Source organism: Parasteatoda tepidariorum, chromosome 10 (genome assembly GCF_043381705.1).
Source record: "Parasteatoda tepidariorum isolate YZ-2023 chromosome 10, CAS_Ptep_4.0, whole genome shotgun sequence".
NCBI classification, from domain to species: domain Eukaryota; kingdom Metazoa; phylum Arthropoda; class Arachnida; order Araneae; family Theridiidae; genus Parasteatoda; species Parasteatoda tepidariorum.
The window spans coordinates 71,633,656-71,655,110 of record NC_092213.1 but is presented as its reverse complement, the minus strand read 5'-3'; the positions used below and the strand labels follow the sequence as shown (position 1 = coordinate 71,655,110).

At 33.6% G+C, this 21,455-nt stretch overlaps 2 protein-coding genes across 2 annotated transcripts in view; both read right to left on the bottom strand.

Moving 5' to 3' along the window:
- The window catches only part of LOC107442793 (suppressor of tumorigenicity 14 protein homolog), a 29,263-nt gene extending 13,682 nt beyond the window's left edge, over positions 1-15,581 (bottom strand). The window contains exons 1-6 of the mRNA XM_071186647.1: positions 15,465-15,581; positions 10,502-10,665; positions 8,983-9,175; positions 5,879-6,072; positions 4,053-4,215; positions 2,924-3,043 (exon numbers count right to left, since the gene is read on the bottom strand). Coding sequence (XP_071042748.1) covers positions 2,924-3,043; positions 4,053-4,215; positions 5,879-6,072; positions 8,983-9,175; positions 10,502-10,665; positions 15,465-15,519 — 889 coding nt within the window. The 5' untranslated portion in view covers positions 15,520-15,581. The remainder of the gene's footprint in view (positions 1-2,923; positions 3,044-4,052; positions 4,216-5,878; positions 6,073-8,982; positions 9,176-10,501; positions 10,666-15,464) is intronic.
- A 4,061-nt stretch (positions 15,582-19,642) lies between these two features.
- LOC107442790 (uncharacterized protein CG3556) overlaps positions 19,643-21,455 on the bottom strand; it is a 7,692-nt gene continuing 5,879 nt past the window's right edge. The window contains exon 5 of the mRNA XM_043055313.2: positions 19,643-19,750. Within this exon, the coding sequence (XP_042911247.1) occupies positions 19,683-19,750 (68 nt within the window). The 3' untranslated portion in view covers positions 19,643-19,682. The remainder of the gene's footprint in view (positions 19,751-21,455) is intronic.

Genomic DNA, 21,455 nt, shown 5'->3' with positions numbered 1-21,455 from the left:
AATACTGAGATCAAACCAGTGAAACACGTTAAATACCTCGGCGTCACGATCTCATATAATCTGAGCTGGAATACTCACTTAAACGACATAATCAAAAGAGCCAGAGGAGCGTTTTTTGCGCTCAAAGTCCTCCTGCATAAGAATTCAAAACTTGAGCTAGGAAATAAAAGAACTATCTATATACAAACGATTCGACCAATTCTTACGTATGCTTGCCCAGCCCTCACTACTATAAGCAACAACCTAAAAAAGAAGCTATCTACAACTGAAGGTAAATTTTTACGCACAATGACTGGCGCCCCAAGGGCGATTAGCAATAGATTACTCAGAAAAGACTTAAACATTGATGATATCAATTGCTTTATAGCTAAATTGACTACAAAATTTTATAGCGACGCAAAAACATGCACCACATCAGATTTCAATAAGTTGTTTCGAATTTCAGCCCAATTACCGCCTTTTTATGCTCAGACAGCATACTATCAAAATATTATTAACTTTATCATAAAGCTCTACTCAAGGGGATCTCCCCATTCCAAAGATGATTTTCACTTCGAAACTGAAGATTTACTTCTTTAAGGACTTGATTTGTCGCTACAACATACTACAACTTCAAAGATATTTAGGACCTCCTAGAATACGACAAAACAGAATCGATGAATCGGTTAGTGGCGCTTCGCGCCAAACGCCGAGATAACCCCAATATCCAGCATCCGTATAAATCATGCTTAACCTTTTAAAAAGTTAGCAAAATCTACCTAATATTTGAGAATTTAATATGTAGTACTATTTTAGTTAGTAAATTGGCCAGACGTCGAACGGCCCGTGTAGGGGGGAGGGAACTGTCCTTGCATCAGAAAGGTTCTGGGTTCGAATTCCGGGCAAGACATGGATGCTCTTTCCTTATCTGTCCTCACTGTGGGAGCGACGTTGGCCCACCTAATATGGTGCCCAGAAAGAGAGGCCAACAAAATCGCCCTGTATGTGCCTGAATTGACGGATGTTAACACAAGTGGGCATTGGGGAAAAAAATAATTGGCCAGACGAGTAAGCAATGTAAAATTAGAGTGGATTTCTACGTGATAAATATTAACCTCAAATAGAGTTTATAACTAACGCTCAAACGTTTAAAACCTTTCCATCAAAGAAAGTTATAGTATTGGTCTAATTAGCTCAGAAAATGCGATGATGTATGTTTAGTAGCTAGAAAAATTGATCAGGCCCTCGCTAAGAAAGTCTATTAAGATTTAAATATAATGTTTTATAAATGACTTTATGAATAATAAGTGTTTCAGGAATGAAACAATGAGTATAAAGACTGCAAACATTATTTATTTCTTCTTCCGTGGATGAATAATTTAATAAATTTGGAAAACTACAGTTCGGAACAATGGATCCAGTTTATTCCAGGAAAATAACTTTTCACAAATTCTGAAAATTGGACAATATAAAAAATTTAATTAATTTTGTTTATCATCGCGTGAATGAAGAAATTCTGACGTATAGGCTAACTTATTGGTCAGACCTTTCTTCAGAGAGGGGATATCATGTAAAGTTAAAAGAATTATATATAAAATATAATCCATAAAAAGAGCATATATTTAACGCGCAATCATTTAAAACCTTTACCACAAAGAAAGTAATAATATTGATCTAATTATCTCAGAAAATGTGCAGACGCCAACTGCCCCTGACGAGCCATATTTGTTTGATAAACGGTAAACAACTATAAATTAAAATTTGCAAATATTTGACTACTTTTGCTTACTTTTTAAACCGTTTAGCACGACTTAATTATATTGATACAACATACATTTCCAGGCTTGTGTGCTCAATTAAGGCTTATAAAACCTTGTCAAATAGAAGGACAGATGGCACAACACAGAGGAGGATATCACAATGAATGCATCAAGGGTTACAGCGGGATTCCAACCCTCCACCTCCACGCTTTACAGAGCGTTTGGCGGGCGATACCATACCTGGCAACTTTTAATCCCTTCCTTTATCATTTTTCCCAGTGGTATTAAAATGGAATTAAAACTTCAATTTTAAGCAAACAAATACGTTGTATTTGAGAAAACTTTGGTTGACGACCATGATAGTAACGCATATTATTATATGTACTTAATTTTTGTAAGAATAGTGGTGATCAAAATCATTTAAAAATTAAGTTTATAAAAGAAAAAAAAGTATCTATTTACTACCACTTTAAATATGAAAATGAAATCTTTCGAAAAATCCGGAAGAGTTAGCAGATATGCGATATTGCTCTGCCAGGGAGGCCCCTACTTAATTAAGTCCTAGTGTTTCGATTTTATTGGGCACCCGGGCCGCGAAGCCGCCCCTATCCCATTCATCTGGAATTTTAGAACAGTTTTGGTTGAACAATGAGGTAAGCAGGCAATGGAGTTGCTCCAACTTAATTAAAACAAAGTGGCGAATAATATAAGCTTTCGAATTAATTAGAAATAGTGGGGGATAAAAACCACATAAATTAAATTTTGTAAACCAAAAATCACTCATTAATAAACTACCACTCGAAAATATTTGCTGCCCGGAACAAGTTGGCATCTCTGGATTTGTTTTTAATAGCTTCGGAAATTGATCAGTCTCACGTTACTTAGATCTATTAATACTTAAATATATTGGTTAAAAAGATATAAAAACCCTCTTTCCAAGGTCAATCTCTCTCTTTTCTATCAATCCACCAGCATGTAATATTCTCAACATGGGGCTCTGAACCCTCATTTTAATAAAATTCTATTATTTCTCCATGTTTCTGAATTTATTTTCAATAATCACCGGCCACACTACCCATTTAATATGTTAATTGTTTCAAAGAGTAACAGATATATATACATACATTGCGAACCACTGCCTTTTTATTTTACTGTGATAATGATTTTAAATGCGATTCTCTTACCACAACCAAACTCGTCTTCGCCATCTTCGCAGTTTTTTATTCCATCGCAGACTTCACTCCGTGGAATACAAGTGATACGGTCACAACCGAAGCTATCTCTAGGATAACAATCCTCATATTCTGAAGGAAGAAAAATAATGAAAGTGATAAGGATTATATGAATAAGATGGAGAAGATGAATTTAAAACAGTTTTGTTAAGCACACTTATTCATTGGCCATTCAGATCAATATTCATTGGTAGGTCGGGATGGCCTGGATAGTAGGGAGTTATCCAATTTTCAAAACGTACTGAGTTTGAATTCCGCCGATCGAAGACTTACCATGTAAAAAATTGCGACTGTTGCATGCTAAATTTGTCGGGGTCACAAAGTCCTTTTAAGTTCCCGTAACAAATAAATGCCTCTGGGGGCTACTACTGGATCGGAGAATGATCTTTCTCTAGTTCAGGTCAAAATTACGATCTGCAAATGGATGAGAGATGTGGGAATGAGATCTCCCTTGTAACGTATGTGCGTGACAAAGTCGTATATTTGACCTTCTGTCACGCTAAAAACAAGGAGCACATTCCTCTGCCTTATATTCTCTTTAATCTACCGAAGCAAGGCTTGCTGGTATTGGCAGCAACGTATTTACTGGTGCAATAATTTTAAAAATTGTAAAATAATAAGGATATTTTTGAATAGGAAAAGAATCAGTATTTAAATTTAAGTTAAAACATCGTTTTAAATTAATAAATAAAAAATAAAAAAACAACAATAACATCCTAAGAACACTAGCACATAATAGCAGTTCTTTTTTATAATCTGTGGTACTGGACACTTTTCGGCTTTTTTAAAATTATGTATGTTAATTAAACTTTGGGTTTTTATTGAAAGTAGAAAACCATGAGAGTTGTATGGAGATATTTATCTTGTTTTTATCCCTACCCAGAACTTAGCAGTGAAATTGGAATGATATACTTCAAAAAATGAAAAGAAAAATTAATCATAATTTCAAAGCAGTACTTACGTTTGATTAAGAGAGAAAATAAAGAGGTAAGCTTCCAAGTTAAGATCAATAATAATAAAAATGTTAAATATATCTTAAAATATTACGCTTTAAAAGAAAACCTAAAACTATTTATCTTACCAATCTCTACTGCGTTGTAACTAGCATAAAATCCTTTATTTAGAAAATGGCTAGCTTTGAGTTTCATCCATAGGTGATTGCTTGTTGACTGAACAGAAAACGACTCCGAACTTCCGCAAATCAAGCGAATTGGACGACTTTTTTCAGTGTTTCCATCATTAATCTAGAATAGGATAAATACTATACCATTGCTGTTGATCGCAATATCATACCTGCCAACTTTTAATCCCTTCCATTATCATTTCTCCCAGTGGTATTAAAATGGAATTAAAACTTCAATTTTAAGCAAACAAATACGTTGCATTTGAAAAATTTCAAGTTGACAACCATGATTGTAACGCATATTAATATATGTGCTTCATTTTTGTAAGAATAGTGGTGATCAAAATCATTTAAAAATTAAGTTTATAAAAGAAATAATAGTATATATTTACTACCACTTTAAATATGAAAATAAAATCTTCGGGTAAATCCGGAAGAGTTGGCAGGTATGCAATATATAAAATGAAATGAACTAAGATGTTAAACTGAATCAGTGATCAATTATGCAGATCGGTTATGCAGGTCTGAATTATAAAGTAAGCGACCCCAGGCATACCCCCAATAATACTCCCGCCCTATAATTTTTAACTGGTGAGGGCAGTATAATTTTTATAGAGCCCTTACCAGTGACGTATATTTCAGAAAAATGGGCCAAGAATGGAAATTTTTTTTGACTGTTTATTTTTTTTTCTTCTATATATTATTATAAAAGTTAGAAAATGGTTTTTAATTACAAAAATAAAATTTTAAGTGCAATAACTACTGTATTTATAATTTTTACATTTACATAAAAAAGTAATGGATTACACACATCTTATTCAATCAAAATTTTGAAATTAAATACAGGGTGTTCATAAAGTCCCGGACCCATTTTGATGTTTAATAACTTATAAAATAATAAAGATAGATTCAAATTAATAACGTAAATGGTTAGATAGATTCAAAAAGTTTCATGATCCTTTCCAATGAACTTCCACGTGTGCTACCTTCGTCGCAAGTCGATAGTCAATTTCACGCCAGGTAGCGGCAAGCATGTCGGCATCCACAGAGGCTATTGCGGTTGTAATTCTGGCTTTTAGGTCATCAATGTTTGACACAATCCTCCTGCAAACATTGTCCTTTATAAATCCCCAAGGAAAAAAACTCCAGCGGCGTTATATCAGGTTATCTGGTTGGCCAAGGAATTGGACCTCCTCGCCCAATCCATCTTCCTGGAAAATGGTCATTCAAAGAACTACGAACGATGATTCCCCAATGAGGTGGTGCACCATGTTGTTGCAAAAAGACATGTGGCTGAAGCTCTTCTAGTTGTGGAAGTACGAAGTTTTCCAACATGTCTAAGAATACGACTGATGAGACCGTCTTTTCTGTAAAAAAGAAAGGCCCAATGACTCGGTCGTACATTAGTCCACACCACACATTAACCTTGGGGGATCCCTTTGTATCTCAAGGTATTCATGGGGGTTTTCAGATCCCATATGCGCACATTATGGGGATTAACATGCCAGATACATGAAAGAGCTGCATGATTCTTATCGCTTCCAAACAACGTAAAGATAAGTATCAGGAAAATATGCGAGTTACTTCAAAAGTTGCGTTATAGAGCTTACGTGATGATGCGTAAATCTGAGAGATGTCAAATTAAGCATAGATTACACAAAATCCCCATTTTCCCTAGTTAAGTTAAAAATTAAACGTTATTTTTAATCATTATCGGTTCTTTAGTGAATCATTACTTAAAAGGGTACCGGTTCTTTAGTGATTAGAAAAAAAAAGAATCTTACCTCTAGATAATCTTCACTACAACCATCACGATAAAAATGAGAGCCTATTTTTACATCGTGATAAGTAATATTAACCAGATATCCTGGTCTCAATCTTATTATATAAATGCATTCTGCTCCCAATATACGTCTGTTTTGTTGATAATATGGACTGTATATACTGCCATTAAACTCAGTCAGCACCCTGTTACAGTCTGAAAAATTATAATAATTTTAAGTCAAACGAAAAGAAATTATAAAAGTGACTATGTCACATAGAATCTGGGCCATTATGAGGCCTTTACCTTTTTAACAACAAAATCTAGGCTGAAATAAACAAAGAAATTATAAACAATAAGAACTCCGTATAGTTTTTCTATAGAAAGAACTCCACTCGCCAAGAAATCTAAGGCCGTCTGTTGTTATGGAAACAAGAAATAGCGCATTTCACAGAGGGGAGCTTCTTGCCCTGATTTTTTTTTCTCTCGCCGACACGAACCAAAACCTGTCTTAATCCGTTTTGTCCCGACTTTATATATTGAAATGATACAAGAAGTGGTTTTATGAAAAAGGTGGTATAATATATTATCGAAATTAATTGGTTTTTCTACTGCTAGGGCATTCAAAAAGTCTTTGATAGATCAAAAAGTACTTGCTCCAAATGGTTACCAATTTTATTCCAACTCAATTCAAGAAAGCTGAAGTTATTGAAAAATGGAAACCTAAATTAAAAGTGGTAAAATGTGGTGGTAAGTATACTTACCACGGCCTTCAAAAGGGTTAATTCACCCAGATAAATGAAAAATCTGAAAAATGTTTCCCACCACAATGAATGTCTTTGAAAAAAGGAACTGTCCTAAATATATGACGCTGGGCGTTAACCGGTTAATGATATAATACCGCTGCATAACCCCTTGACATACGAGACGTCTGGGAGACGTCATTTGTTTCTTATGTCAAAACAATAATTGACGTGTCTCAGACGTCGTCAGCACAGAGATGCCAACTTGCTGTTTTTTTTAAAAACTATTTTGGGATGTCCGGAGCAGTTGGCTTCTCTGTCAACATTTCGTTGCGAGTTGCTGTTTTCAGCGCAGTCAAAGATCATTTCTATATCAAGAAATAATTATTTCCCCACAGTTTAGATTTTGTTTAATGATATGCCAAAGGGTAAAAATAGTTAAACCTCTTCACTATAGTCACCGCCATTATTCCAGACGATTGCCTAGGAGAGTTCTTTACATAGACAAACCATAGTTCATACCTGCCAACTCTTCCGGTTTTTCCGGAAGATTTTAATTTTGTATTTAAAGTGGTACCGAAACTCATGTCATGTCATTAAAATTTTTAAATTATAATAATAATTTTAAATGAGCTTGACCACCACTACGTTTAAATAATTACAACAAATATATCAAAGCATACTAATCTTAACGATAGCGAATTTTAACCTAGTCAAAATACAAAATATTATATTTTTGAGTAAGGTTGTTTTTCTGTAATTGTTTCACTACCACTTGTAAAATTCATTCTCAGAAAGAGTGAAAGTTGGCAGGTATACGTGTTTCATACTTCGGTTCATTATAATATGAACAATAAATATATAAACTCGTCGCCAGTAATTGATTCGATACTTAAAAATATACCAATAAACTATCTTTAACCCTAGAGTGCCTGTTTTACGCAAAACAGCTGTGTAAAAAAAGTGGTATCAAAAATTTGCTTATATCAAGCGATTATTTCTTTCGGTTGCCACTTAGCTTTGAAAAAAAGTACCGTACTTTGACATTAGATCCTAATATAAATATTTACACTAAAAATAATGATCAGCGAATCCTCAGTGGTTATCGCACCACACAGTTCTCAGTGGTTGCTTGAAAACAGGTCGGTATCAGTTTGTCTGGAAAGTAAAGGCTATCTGTGCTCAATGCCGACAGTATTGCTATTTTGAGCAGCGATGGTTCAGGGGGAGGAGCGTTCGCCTTCCAATAAGGCGAACTGGGTTCGAATCCCAGTCGATACGAATTCCGCATCCGGCTTGTACCGACCACAGTGCTGATGTGAATTATCCTCAGTGGTAGACATATCACGGGTTAGAGTCTCCTTCCCATCAGACTGACCGTGAGAGGTTCTCGTGGTCTTCCTCTCCATGTAACGAAAATGCGGGTTAGCTCCATCAAAAAATCCTCCAAGGCAAATTTGTCCCAATACTAAATCCAGGAGTTCGCCTGTCTTCTGGATTTGGTTCAAAATCACAAAGCTACGCGTTGAACATTAGTAGTCGTAAACTAATAAAATTAGGTTGGCTATTCAACGACATAAATTTTTTTTTTATAAAATAAAAAGCATTGTCATTTTAATGCTGAAGCCCTTGGCTCACAATGAGCTGTTGCGGGACTATTTAACTTTTATATTATTAATTATATATTAGAGTAGTCAGAACTATCTTATTAAGTCCTAAATTACGGACAAAACCAAATGTAAAATTATAATCACTGGAAAGAACTGGATAGTACATCAAGGCAAAGCAGCTATTCTTTCAAGAAATGTGCCTTCCAAGACTATCAAACCACCTCGAGGTCAGTGTTCCTTTTCGACAATGTTAGAGGGTCGATATCGACTCCTGGGTTCTCGCCAGATGAGAATGCGTCTTGAGCCACCGTCCAGACTGAATCGCGACTCATCACTAGCAAAAAATCCGCCTACACTCATCTTCTGTCTAAGACTGGTGTTCTCGGCTCCGTGCTAGGCAGGTTCTTTTTGTGTTTCATAGTGAAAGAAACTACATGTCACCTGCATTGAGTTTCTGTTCGACTGTTATCCCTGAAATGGATATTTTTGATGCACTACACAGGATGCGAGTCAAATGTGTCACGGTCTCATCCGTTTTGACCTTGAAGTCTCAAGTAACGGTCTTGAGTCGATGGTGCTGCTCTTCATGCGAGATGAAATTATGGAAAACAAACTTTTACATAAAGAAATATCCGTCTTTTATGTGTATTGTAATATTTAAAGTCCGGTATCAAAGAGTTAGAGAACAATGATAGAGGTGAGGAAAAAATTGCGAGAGAAATGAATTTATTAATTAAATTATTCTAAATTATGAATATAAAAATAATACCTACTATGAGTGAAATTTAATGAGAAACCTGTCTTCATCCCATCGGCAAGCTGAGCTGCATTCACTTTGAAGTGGATTTCAACAACAGAAGATGTGGTTGTAAAATTGCGTAGTTGAGATTGAGAAGACAAATTAAAAACTTCGTTTTCTGGCAAGAATTTTATTGTTAAAACACCACCTGAAGCAGGCTGCAAACACTAAATAATAATCAAAACAAAAAAAGACATAATTTAATGTATGCTACAGAATCCTTATAATTTCAAAATTCTGATTAATTTATTAATACTAACAAATCAAAGGCATGATGTTTTTTTTTCTTCTGTGTTCAAGCCCTTTATACACTGCGATGACAAAAGTCATGGAATACCTTTAAATATCGTGTCGGATCTCCTCTAGCTCAAGGTAGTGTAGAAACTCGACGTGGTATGAACACAACAAACAGTAGGAAATCTTTTACAGGAATATTCATCCATGCATACTCAATAGATGGCCCATAATTGCGAAAATGTTGCGGGTGCACAGGATTTTGTGCACGAACTGGTCTCTCGATTATGTCCCATAAATGCTCGATGGGATTCATGTTGACAATTTAGGTAAGCAATTCATTCACTGGAATTATTCAGAATGTTCTTCAAACCAGCAGTCGCGATTAATGAAGACCAGTTAGCATGGCGCATTGACAGGCATAAAAATCCCATCATTGTTTGGGTGCGTGAAGTCCTTGAATGACTGTAAGTAGGTGAACGCGACCATTTACAGACAATGATCAGTGCAATCGGACCATAGGACCAAGTCCATGCCATGAAAAAGCAGTCCACACTATTATGGAGCCACAACCAGATTACACAGGGCATTGCTCACAACGCGGGTCTATGATTTCGTGGGATCTTTGCCACCCTCGAACTCTCCTATCATCTTAAATCGTAACTCATCTAACCCAGGGTCCAACCAATATGAGTCACGAGTCCAGGAAAGGTGCTGGACTTTATGTTGACCGGTTAGTAAAGGCGCTGCTGTCATATCCCATTACCGCCAAACTCCGGCTTACTGTCCAAACAGGCACATCCATTTTCTCGTCTCACATTTAAGCTTCTACAATTCAATTAACTGCTGCATTAATAAAATGTTATATACGCGTAGTGAAATATTTTTATGAAATTTTGATACGAAACAAGTTAAATACTCAAACAAATTAAATACAATAATACTCAATATTTAATAAATATTTTTAAATATTTATTCTTCAATTCTTATTTATATACGAGTCTCAACTTCCCCCTAGAATTCTGAGCCTACCGAGGAAGCAGTGGCGCCTACGATGGGGCGTAGATTCATGCTAATGAGGTGAAGGAAAATGAATTTCTTAAAGTTTTTAAAAATTAGGAAAACATTAAAATTCAAATTAAGATTCCCTCTTCATTTTTAATTTCGCACTTTTTGAAAGTTTTTTTTTCGTGGATTATTATTGTTATAATTGAATGGAATGCGTTTAATTACATGGAATTTATGTAAGATATACTTACTCCGTTATGTAAAGTAATGTTATTGAGTTGAATGAAAATCACATTCTTGTCTGGATTTTCCAAAGTCCAACATTTATGATAGAGCCTATCCCCTAAGATGGAGTAGGAATGAGAAATAGCGCCACTTAGGTCTTCTATTTTTTCGCAAGATGAATAGATCAAACCTAGAACATAAATATTTGATTTTAGTAAACTCAAATTTTGAAAGATTTTAACCTTTTGCACGCAGATTGGTTAACACTAGGTTTATGGTACGCGTCATTTTGAGTTTTGTAACGAAAATTACAAAACCAGATAGAAGTTTTATTTTATATCTTGTAATGACTTTTATCCATTGATCGAGGTAACTATATATTGAAGTCTATTTTCTTCAAAAGCGTTGAAATATTGAAATTTTCTTTGTGGTATACCTATCTCTATGCGTCTATTTGACGCGCTGGTAATTTAGACAAAATTTTGAGTAAACATGCAAACATCACATCAATAATAAATAGGAATGTACCGACAATACTTCGATCTAAGGCTCCTATACTATCAGAGCTGACCTATCAAGCAATATTGAAGCAAACAAGTTCGCAAGTTAACGTTATTTTACTATTCGTTATGCAGAGATGCCAACTGCTGCGGACACGCCAAAATAATTTAAAAAACGGTAAATAACTACAAAGTAAATTTTGCAAATAGTTGACAATATTTGCTTGCTTTTAAAAATGTAAAGCATGTAAAAATTACTATAAAGTGGTGAATTATATAAGCCTACGCATTGTTTAGAAATAATGGTGGATTAAAATCTACTAAATTGAACTTATGAAACCAAGAATTACAATTAATAAACTACCACTTGAAAATATTTATTCGCTGTGCTTATGATAACTCTTCGCTCCAACAATAAATGATAGGTCGGCCTGTCTAATTCAGGGGCTCTACTTCGATCCGTTATCCGATATCGTTATCTCAAATGAAACAAGCGATAAACAACTGTTGCCGATAAGCAATAATCGAAAGAACAAACGCAGAATGTCAATTGATTTCAGATTTTGAAGGTTTCAGTTATTTAGTTCGATTATTGAAAAAAAAATACAAGAATATTTCATAAATATATATCTCATATCTACATTTTTTTCTTGACTTGGCGGTGAGAACAGTTTTACGTTTGGTTCAGTTCTCATGAGAGTCAAAACAAAGATGAATAAATGCAAAGGGAATTTTTATTTTATTTTTATATATTTTTTGTGTGATTAGAAACGATAGTTTAATCTTTGATGTGAAAAAGACTGAAATACAATCTGTGAACTTTGATAATTAAATTTACGGACAGAAAAACATGCTGGAAAGTTCTTAAAAGAACATCTTATTATTTCATAAACAGAAAGATTTCGTCTTTCTAACTACAATCATAATTAGAATCGTCCAAGACACGGACGAGAGAGGTTGTTCCTCGAATACGGATCTCTACTACAATAGATTACGAAGACATCGACGGATCTGCAGGTGCAGGACAGAAAATACTGGTAGAAGAACTATTNGGTTTGGCTTACTTTTGAAAGAGTTATCGCTATTTTTGTGATTTTTCCTTAATTTATGATAACCAGTGTAGTTCTTCTACCAGTATTTTTTCTATTCCCGTACCAGTATTTTCACTTTTCCCGGCGTGAACGTGTTAATTCACTGCCGTAACTAAATTGAAGACAAAATCTGTTTATAACTCTTTTTGTAACCACAAAAATGTTCCAGTTGCATTGTTAATTCTCAGTATTTTGGCGATTAGATATATTATTTTCAAACTTAATATTGACTGCGGGAGGGGGGGGGAGGTGAGTGGCTTTGTTCTAGGCTATCTTATGTTTCTATAAATCGCCATCCACGGTTCTCTTCCCATGCTCCTAATTGTCCGTTGGGAACAATTCACTTACTTATAATTTTCAATTCTTGGCGTAGGTACTGGAAGCTTAGGCTCTAAGCCCCAACTCTAATTAATCGTTTTTCTAGAGAACATAACAAGAATGTTTCTTTTGATCTCTTTAAAAGACTTTCTTTAGTTTATAATTTTTGAATCGGCCATGTTGAATACAATAAGATTTACATAATAAATCAAATTTTCCTAAACGACTTTATTTCTTTTTCTGGGATCCCTCCTTCATATCTAAATTGAAATGTATCTGAAACGGCCATAATAAAATAATACTGCAATGATACTACCTCCCCTAACCGCTAAAAATGGACTAACCATCCCCATGATATGATTGGTGCCTTCATAATTATGTTTGCAGATACCGGAATATTCTATCTTCTTTCAGTGTTGTTGTTGTTTCGAATCCCCAAGAGGTCCATCCTAATTAGACCAATTCCATAAGTCCAAAAATGTCCAGGAAGTCTAAAAACAGATAAGGTTTTGAAAAAACCTCGTCGATCTTAAAATCGATACAGTTTAGAATATGCTCGGACGAAGCCTGAGCAGTCCTACATTTAGTGCAAAGTCCAAAAGTCTTTTGCCCCTGAACATACGAGAGACACCTCAAGTGACCACTTGCAAAGCGAGATAAACAAGTCTGCTGGCTTCTAGGTCCCTCAATTTCAGTAATCCTCTTCTTTCAGTAATTATACCTAGATCCGAAGGTGAAGGATATGAAATTTTAATTTGTTAGTAGAAGCTATCATTAAAATAGTTTCTTAACAACAAAATTGATACCAGTTTTAAATTTTTTCTAGGTGTGTTCGAACTACTGTAAATTTGTAACAACATGGCGTGTTATATCCATGTTTTAAATATTTAGCCTTAATAATGGATAGAATTATTTTAAATCAAAATTATTAAACGAAGAATCATTGAGTATAACATAAATTTTGAAACGAGTAAATAAAAGATTCGTCCAGAAAGCAACACTACGTAGCATATTAGCCTATGGAATTCCTTTAAATCTTTTATACGTAATTAATAGAAATAATTTAAAATCAATGACACCGAAATTCTGGAATTTTAAAATCATGACGCACGTGAGGAAACTAAGAATGTGTACGAACATTTACACGGCCAACGAAGGCACCTCAGTACCTGTGTGATGTTTGCGGACACATTGGGTGAAATTAAAATTAAGTAGGATTAAACTAGTAATTAGTTATTAATGAAATTGAGAAAAGTTAAAAAAGAAAAAAGAAAGGACAGCGCAATCATAACAACACACAGAGAATTAAATAACGCATGGGATTAATAGAGGTATACACCGAAGAGCCATTACATTATGACCATTGAAGAGTCATTACATTACATTACTAATAACATGTAGGACCACCTTTAGCCCTCAAAACTGCTAGCATCCGCCGTGGCATTGATACCATAAGGTGCTGATAGGTAGTCTGAGGTATCTGGTACCAAGCGCTCACCAACTGGTCCTGCAATTCCCTCACATTGCGAGCGGGTAGCGTGGCAGCACGAATTTGGTTTTCCAAGTAGGATCACAAATGCTCTATTGGATTAAGGTCAGGTGAATTGGGGGCCAAGACATGACTTGAAAATCACTGGAATGTTCCTTGAACCAATCCATGACGACTCGACCCTTATGACATGGTGCATTATCCTGTTGGTAACCACCATCTCCCGCAGAAAAAACTGTTGTCATGAATGGGTGAACCTGGTCTGCAACTATGTTCAAGTAGCTTCAGACGTCAGGGATTGTGCTATGAGGATTATGGGTCCTAATGTGCCCCATGAAAACATTGCTCCTGGGCTAGAAACCATGAAAAGCTGGGCGAGCCCGTTGTTATAGATGGAGGATGGTCATAATGTAATGGCTCTTCGGTGTATATATATCATACATGTTACTGTGAATAAGCGTTTTGTTAAGCTAAGGAGATAGAAAAAAAATATTCATTTTTTCATGTAAGTGTTCTCATATATATGTTACTGTGAATGACCGAAATTGGTGGTTGTTAAATTCCACCGGTGAATGTTGACCGATTTGGTAAAAAAACCGAACCGACCGGTGAATAGCCGATTTGGTAAAAAACCGAAATATATACGAGGTCTAGTTAAATGACACTGCCCGGTGTACCCTAAATCAATGTTTTTTTTTTAAGGTTCAGAGCCGCTACCCGGCATAGCTTTAACTTAAAACAATTAAGTTTAGCTTAACATTTTGACAAAACAATTGTTTAATTGTTAAACAAATAAATTATTTTGTTAAATGGTTAAACAAATAAGTTATATTGTTAAACAAATAAATTTCAGTTTCTTTCAGAGCATGATTATCCAGAAGAAAACTATTTGTTTCAGAATGCTGTATTCAAACTGCTTAAAGTGGAAGAAATCTAGGAAACTAAAAAAGACCAATAAATTGACTTGAAGTATTTGAAGAATAGCTTAAATTTAAACAAATTACATGTAGCTTAACATTTTTACAAAACATTTTAATTGTTAAATAATTAAAAAAATAAATTATATTGTTAAACAAATAACTTTGAGGTAATAATTGTCCGGAAGAAACCTATTTCTTTCAGGATGTAGGATTAAAGTGAAAGAAACTTAAAAAACACTAATACAACTTTTTAAAAATATTAGGATAGGTTAAATTCAAACAAATTAAATTTATCTTAACAATTTAGACCAAACGATTATTGTAAAACAATTAAACAAATAAATTACATTATTAGAGATTCTCTAAAATATTTTTTTAAATAATTGGAAAGGTGAGTTTTAGAATATTATTTTAGAAATTTCGCTGCTGATTTTTTTACGCTGACAAGCTAAACTTTTGGAAGCTGATAAGCTAAACTTAAGTGCTAATTCCGCGCTACTGTTTTCTTTTTTTACATTGCTATAAATAAATTAACAGTAGCAGGTAATAGGTTTAAATCCTTTACCTAAACGTGTTTCGGAAAAATTGTTATATAAAATAATGAGTAAACACGAGTGTGATATAACTTAGAGAAAGAGATAAAAATATGATTGAGAATATTCATTACTTACAAACTTGACAAAAAAGTATTCCTAGAATACAGAAAAAATAATTAAAACTAGCCATTTTTACTGACTGGATTCTTATGAAAAATTGAGTGAAAAACTAGCCCTTTTATATACATTCAAAAAATTTTCATGTGCATTAAAAGATTGCAAAGAGGTCATCAACTGTTAATTGTATATATGTGTTTTCTCCAAATAAAAACACATAAATTCTGTCAATTTATTGTAGTGAGCAATAATAAGGTCAAACTTTCTAGTGGTCAATGACAAATCAAGGGAATTCATCCTTCTTAAATGTGCATTATTTAAATATGATTTAAAAGATGTGATTTACAGATGATTTTAAGTGACCAAGTAGATTGATCAAAGCTACTTCCCTGTTTCTATACGCGCTTATCAAAATGAATGTTATTGTTGCTTCAGAATTATTATGTCATACATTTCACGCGGTTTTAATCAACATATTTATCACTGCAGGATGTTGTGTCTCATTTCAATCGGTAAACTGTCACTTTATCCTAGACAAAAAAATTACATCCATTAATAAACAGATATATTAAAAAAAAACTAGTCAATGAACTAATGAGTCAGTTGACATACTTAACACAAAAACTGATTTTAGTTCTTGGTATTTTTCCCAGTAAGTATTTCCTACGATTATAATAATTTTTTCATAAGTGTGAATATATTCATTGATATATCAATTAATATATTTACTTAAAAAAACTTTTTTTTTTTTAGCTTTCTTTATACAAGTACTTCATTTGACCTAATTAGGGTGTGCGATTTTAAAACTGAAGTTAGTTTTGTTCATAAAGCTGCAGATATTTTTCAAATGATATTTTTAATTTAGAATTTTTATTGTTTTAGCGTACAAGTTTTTAAAGAGTGTATTAAGTTTATATAAATACCTATGTATTTATCTGCTATTTTGAAAATTACGCTAAAGACAAAGAAATATGACCTTTACGTATCGAACAATTCATAGGAAAATTTGCCGTAGACAAACCTATGGTAATCTATGACACCCATAGAATATTGTACGACAGGACGCCATAGGCTTATGGCAACCATGCGGAAATTTTTTCACATGCGGTAACCTGATATTATTCTCTGCACCCCATCCTCTTGGTCCTGTCTTTTTCCACAGCTGGCAGTTTTTAGCGTGGGAGGAAAACGGTCATCTTTTCTGCCCCTTGGCTCTTTACTTTAAAATATAATTTTATGATCTTAACCTTGTGACATTTTCTTTTCCTCTCACAGTGGGTGAACTTTTAATTGCGTACTGGACGGATATCTGTTTTTTTAAAAAAATTTTTTAGCCCTTTGACCTTTCTCACTGTGAAACCACGTGTTGGTCTTACTGTCCTATACTGATTCTTCTATCGACCAATGGTTTCTTCAGGGGTTGAACAGCCCACTTTTTTTTTCATTGCCCTTCCTAGTACCCTTTTTTTCCAATTTTCCCCTCATTGGCTCTTCACGAGGGACCCCTAGTTTTCTTAAGGTGATGCATGACGAAAAAAGCGATACACTCTCTTAAGTCGTCATGAGAATGACGAATTCAATTTTTTTATGACAAGATTTTTGATTTGGTGATGTGAATGTTCGAAATACTTTGAGGAAAATATTGTTTTTTTCTTGTGCTTGATGAAATGATAAAATGTGAAAGCTATTTTATTGAGCAAAATCGATGTGTAAAAACGATTCAACAACAATTAAACAGATATTTATAAGTGATCAGTGTTCTGCGTTTTTTTTTACCACAATACAGCATCGCTGTCTCATCGCCGTGTTGGGTGAGTAGTCATTTTTTTAAATAGTTAGCTCAGATAATAATCAAACACACATGAATGTGGTACTTTAAAATGTTTATAGGCATTTTTCCTTATCACTTGTATTAGTTTTTTTGTTTTATTCCCTTATTTCTAAATTTATGACTCAATGGACCTATTGGGTTATTCGGTGTTCAACAATGCTGGACCACCACTATTCGGCCTATTTAAACGCAATTTAAGAAATAATTTATAACCTTGCCATATTCACCTAATTATTAATTTGTTTTAATTTCTCATGCATTCTTGTGGGGTTTGCCTTGCCACATACACAACTTGTCTATATTTTTTTTTAGATTTTATGTGTGTAAAAATTCAATTGTCTTGCCAGTTTTGAGTATTAATCATTAATTTTATAAATCGTTTATGTTTACCTATTACTTTTTAATCTTAACAATATTATTTGTTCTTAATTCCTAACTTGCACATTTTAATATTTAAACCTTTAAACTATAAGACTATGGTAATCTATTACACCCATAGAATATTGTACGACAGGACGCCATAGCCCTATGGCAACCATAGAAATTTGTTTGCATTTATATGGCATAGATACCGTAAGGCTATGGTGACCATAGAAATTTGTAAGGTAGAACACCATAGAACTTTGGTAACATAAAAATTTGTATGACATTTATCTGGCAAGATGCAAGATACTAAAAGCTTATGGTAAACTTAGAAATGTGCACGGTATTTACATGCCAGAGCACCATAAGCCTGTGGTAACTATAGAAACCTGTATAGTATTTATGTATGCAATGGAAAACAAAAAAAAAATGTTACTCGGAGTAATCTGCAGTACAAATTCGAACTGTTTTTTTAATAAATTTAATCTAATGTAGGAAAAGAGAATTACCGTTAATGTCAATCATCATCTACTTTAAGGTAACTTAAGACTAGAACGAGTTGTTATATATATATACAATTTTTGATTAATATATTAAAATGATAAAGATTGTGGCGTAGTCATGCCATTATCTTTTCCCACCAGAATTTTATCAGAGGTAGAATTGGATGAACGAATACCACTAGTTGCCGTTTTTGCTAAAAACCGGGAGAGCTGTATTAAGTTCATCACTAAGTCGTGAGTCTCCGAAAAAGATATATAAATTTGTTAGAAGATAAGACATCATCAAGCTCCTGAAAAGTGTTGAAGATGAGAGATTGATAAAAATGTGACAATTGTGTCTTTAAGATCAAGGTCAGCAAAAGCTGCAGTGTACTACAATTTTTAAGCATCACCCTGAAAATTTTTCTAAAACTCTTTTACTGCTCGAAATCTTGATTTTTCTTATAAAAGAAAGTAAAAAAATAAAATATCTTAGTTGACTTCTCTGTTCTAATAAGTATGACTATTTCTCTGTTGGGACTTTACTACGAAGTCAATGATCTTGGGTTCTAATCCCGTTCAGGGCATGAATGTCTTTCTCTGTCTGTGTTTGTCCTCCGTTGAGTGGAGTTTGAATGTGGATCACATATAAATGGATGTCTTTGTCAAATCGGCGCGTGGGCTAATGTTGTTGGGTAATGTTTTAAGCTATAATAAACAGAAAAAATGGACATATGAACTGGTTAAGTAAAAGAAGGCTTACAACAAAAATTTCTGGAACTATCACGTACTAATCAGTGTGCCAAGTTCGTTCTTCGTTTTATTGTCATTAAAGCACTTCGTTAAATTTTTCATGTTCTGTTTTCATTAAGGAATTACGTGTATTTTAAAATTTTTTAAAAAAAATAGCAAACTCGATAATACGTTGCATTTTAAGCCTTCAGCCTTTCTAAACTTGCAAAGTAAAGACAGAAATCTACTTCCTCTTCGCGTTAAGGCCGACAGTGCCATTACAAGAATACTTTTAAAGTCTCCGGACACGATTTCTAAACTTTATAAGCCAATTTTATTGACATTTCTTTTAAATAATAGATACTGGACAATAATTATTTTTCTTCCTCCAGCGAAACTTATTTAACTGTGCAATATTACGCCAAAGGATAGAATTATTTTGCATATAACTCTGCCAAAAGTTCACGTTTAAATTTTTTTTTTTAATTCCTGAAAACTCCTAACTCTGGGAGGTTTCTGTTGTTTTCTTCTACATGTAATTCAAAAAAGTTCTCCGCGAATGTTATCCTGCCTCAATTCTTAGTCCAGGAGTTGCTTTATATTCTGGTTTGAGTTTAAAATTATAAGGCTCTTTGGATTTTAACTCTGCTGTTGTAAAATCGAAAATTGACTCTGTTGTTCAACGCTGGTTATAGAATAAAATGATGTTTCAACATCTGATTGTTTTATTCCTATTTATTAAAATATTAAGAGACAATGAGTATAAAATCAATAGCAATAAAAAAAGGAAAAGTCAAAACTGTTTTATTAAACAAAAAGATACATTGTTTATAAGATGGCTTTCTTGTACCACATGACAAGATGCTCTTCGTCTTGCATGACTACTTGATCTAGACCTAAGTAGACATATATTACATTAATCATGCTTTTAAAAATGTAAATTTCATGAAAAAAATTCAATTATAGAAAGGAGGAAATTAATGCACTCTACAAAATTTAAGATGATATTATTTTATATCATTTCATGTACTCAACAACTACTTTGATATTCCTAGTTATTTTAGATTTTTTCATGCATCAAATTTTAATGATTCAACAGGTAAACTTTATACTTATTAATTAGGTATAAAAGTATTGATTTTCCTAAATAAATCAGTAAAATAATTCAGCCCATGGGGTCCCCAACCCTACGCCCGCGGGCCCCATGGCGCCTGTCGATCGGTCTAGGTGCGCCCGCTGCTTGTGCCCAAAGATAAAGTATTTCATTTTTCCATTTTACCATTAAATGCTATGTAAATACATACTGAAGTACGCTGGCTCAGAAAAGGTAAAGTACTGGATAGATTTCTACATTTAATTGAAGAAATGAAAAATGATCTTACAGCCAAAAATCAAACATTATTAGAACTAAGAGATCCTCTTTGGCTAGCAGATTTGTCTTTCATAACGGACATAATGGAAAAACTAAATATAATTTAAACTTGGAGCTGCAGGGAAAGGACAAACATATAGCAAAAATGAAATTGCTTAAAGATCAATTTGAAAAGCGCTTTCAACAATTTAATATCATCGAGCCTTAGATAATCTTTTTTGTTAACTCTTTTACCAACCAAATAAACGTGACCGTAATAACAACAAACATTTCAGAATTTCTTCAAGTAAGGCGAGAAGAAGTGGAGATAGAAATTGTGGATCTTTATCCTCAAAACTATTATATCAGATGAGAAACTCTGGAATATAGTTGAAGGAATAAATGCCATTCTTAAAAAGAGCAGCACATAAAATAAGGTCGTTTCTTGGTTCCACATACTTGTGTGAATCATTGTTTTTGACAATGAATTTCATAAAATCAAAATATAGATCCCGACTTACAGATGAACACCTTGGCGATTGCTTGCGAGCAGTTCTCCCAATTATGAAGCGCTGGCCAGCGAAATGCGATGCCAAAGACCATATTGACTGTATTTTATATATAATTTTTATACTTCGTATGTTTTGAAAGCAATTTAGTAATAATTTAATTTACACAAGAATATTAATACTAATTATATTCATATGTTAAATTAATTTTTCTCAATTAAATTTTTTGTGCAATTTATGTCATGTGTATTATCACCTATGTCTATCAACTATAAATTTATCCTGAAAAAATAAATGGTGCCCGCCATTCAACCGATATTCTGGTATTTGCTCTTAGGTACAAAAAGGTTGGGGACCCCTGATTTAGCCAGTGTATTTTTTCTTTTTACCTTATTCGAAAACGCTCGAGCTGCAGAAGTTACCACTAATGCTAGCTCTTACACTGCGCATAAACAATAACTAAATTCTGTTTTTTTTTTAATTTATATATTTCTTTTTTTATTTTACTATATTTTGAATTACTTATATTAATGTAAGGAAGCAAATTTCTACAACATATACTTAAATATTCCTCGTTAGCAGCGATATTTATTTAATAATGATCAACTATGGGTCTTTAGCCCTGTAACGTATCAAGCTATATTAAGAAACAGTTCTTCGGTTTTATTTGAAAAACATTTATTTCACTCCACAACAAATAAAGTAACAAATATAAAGTACCCGTTGTGTCTTTAAGATCAA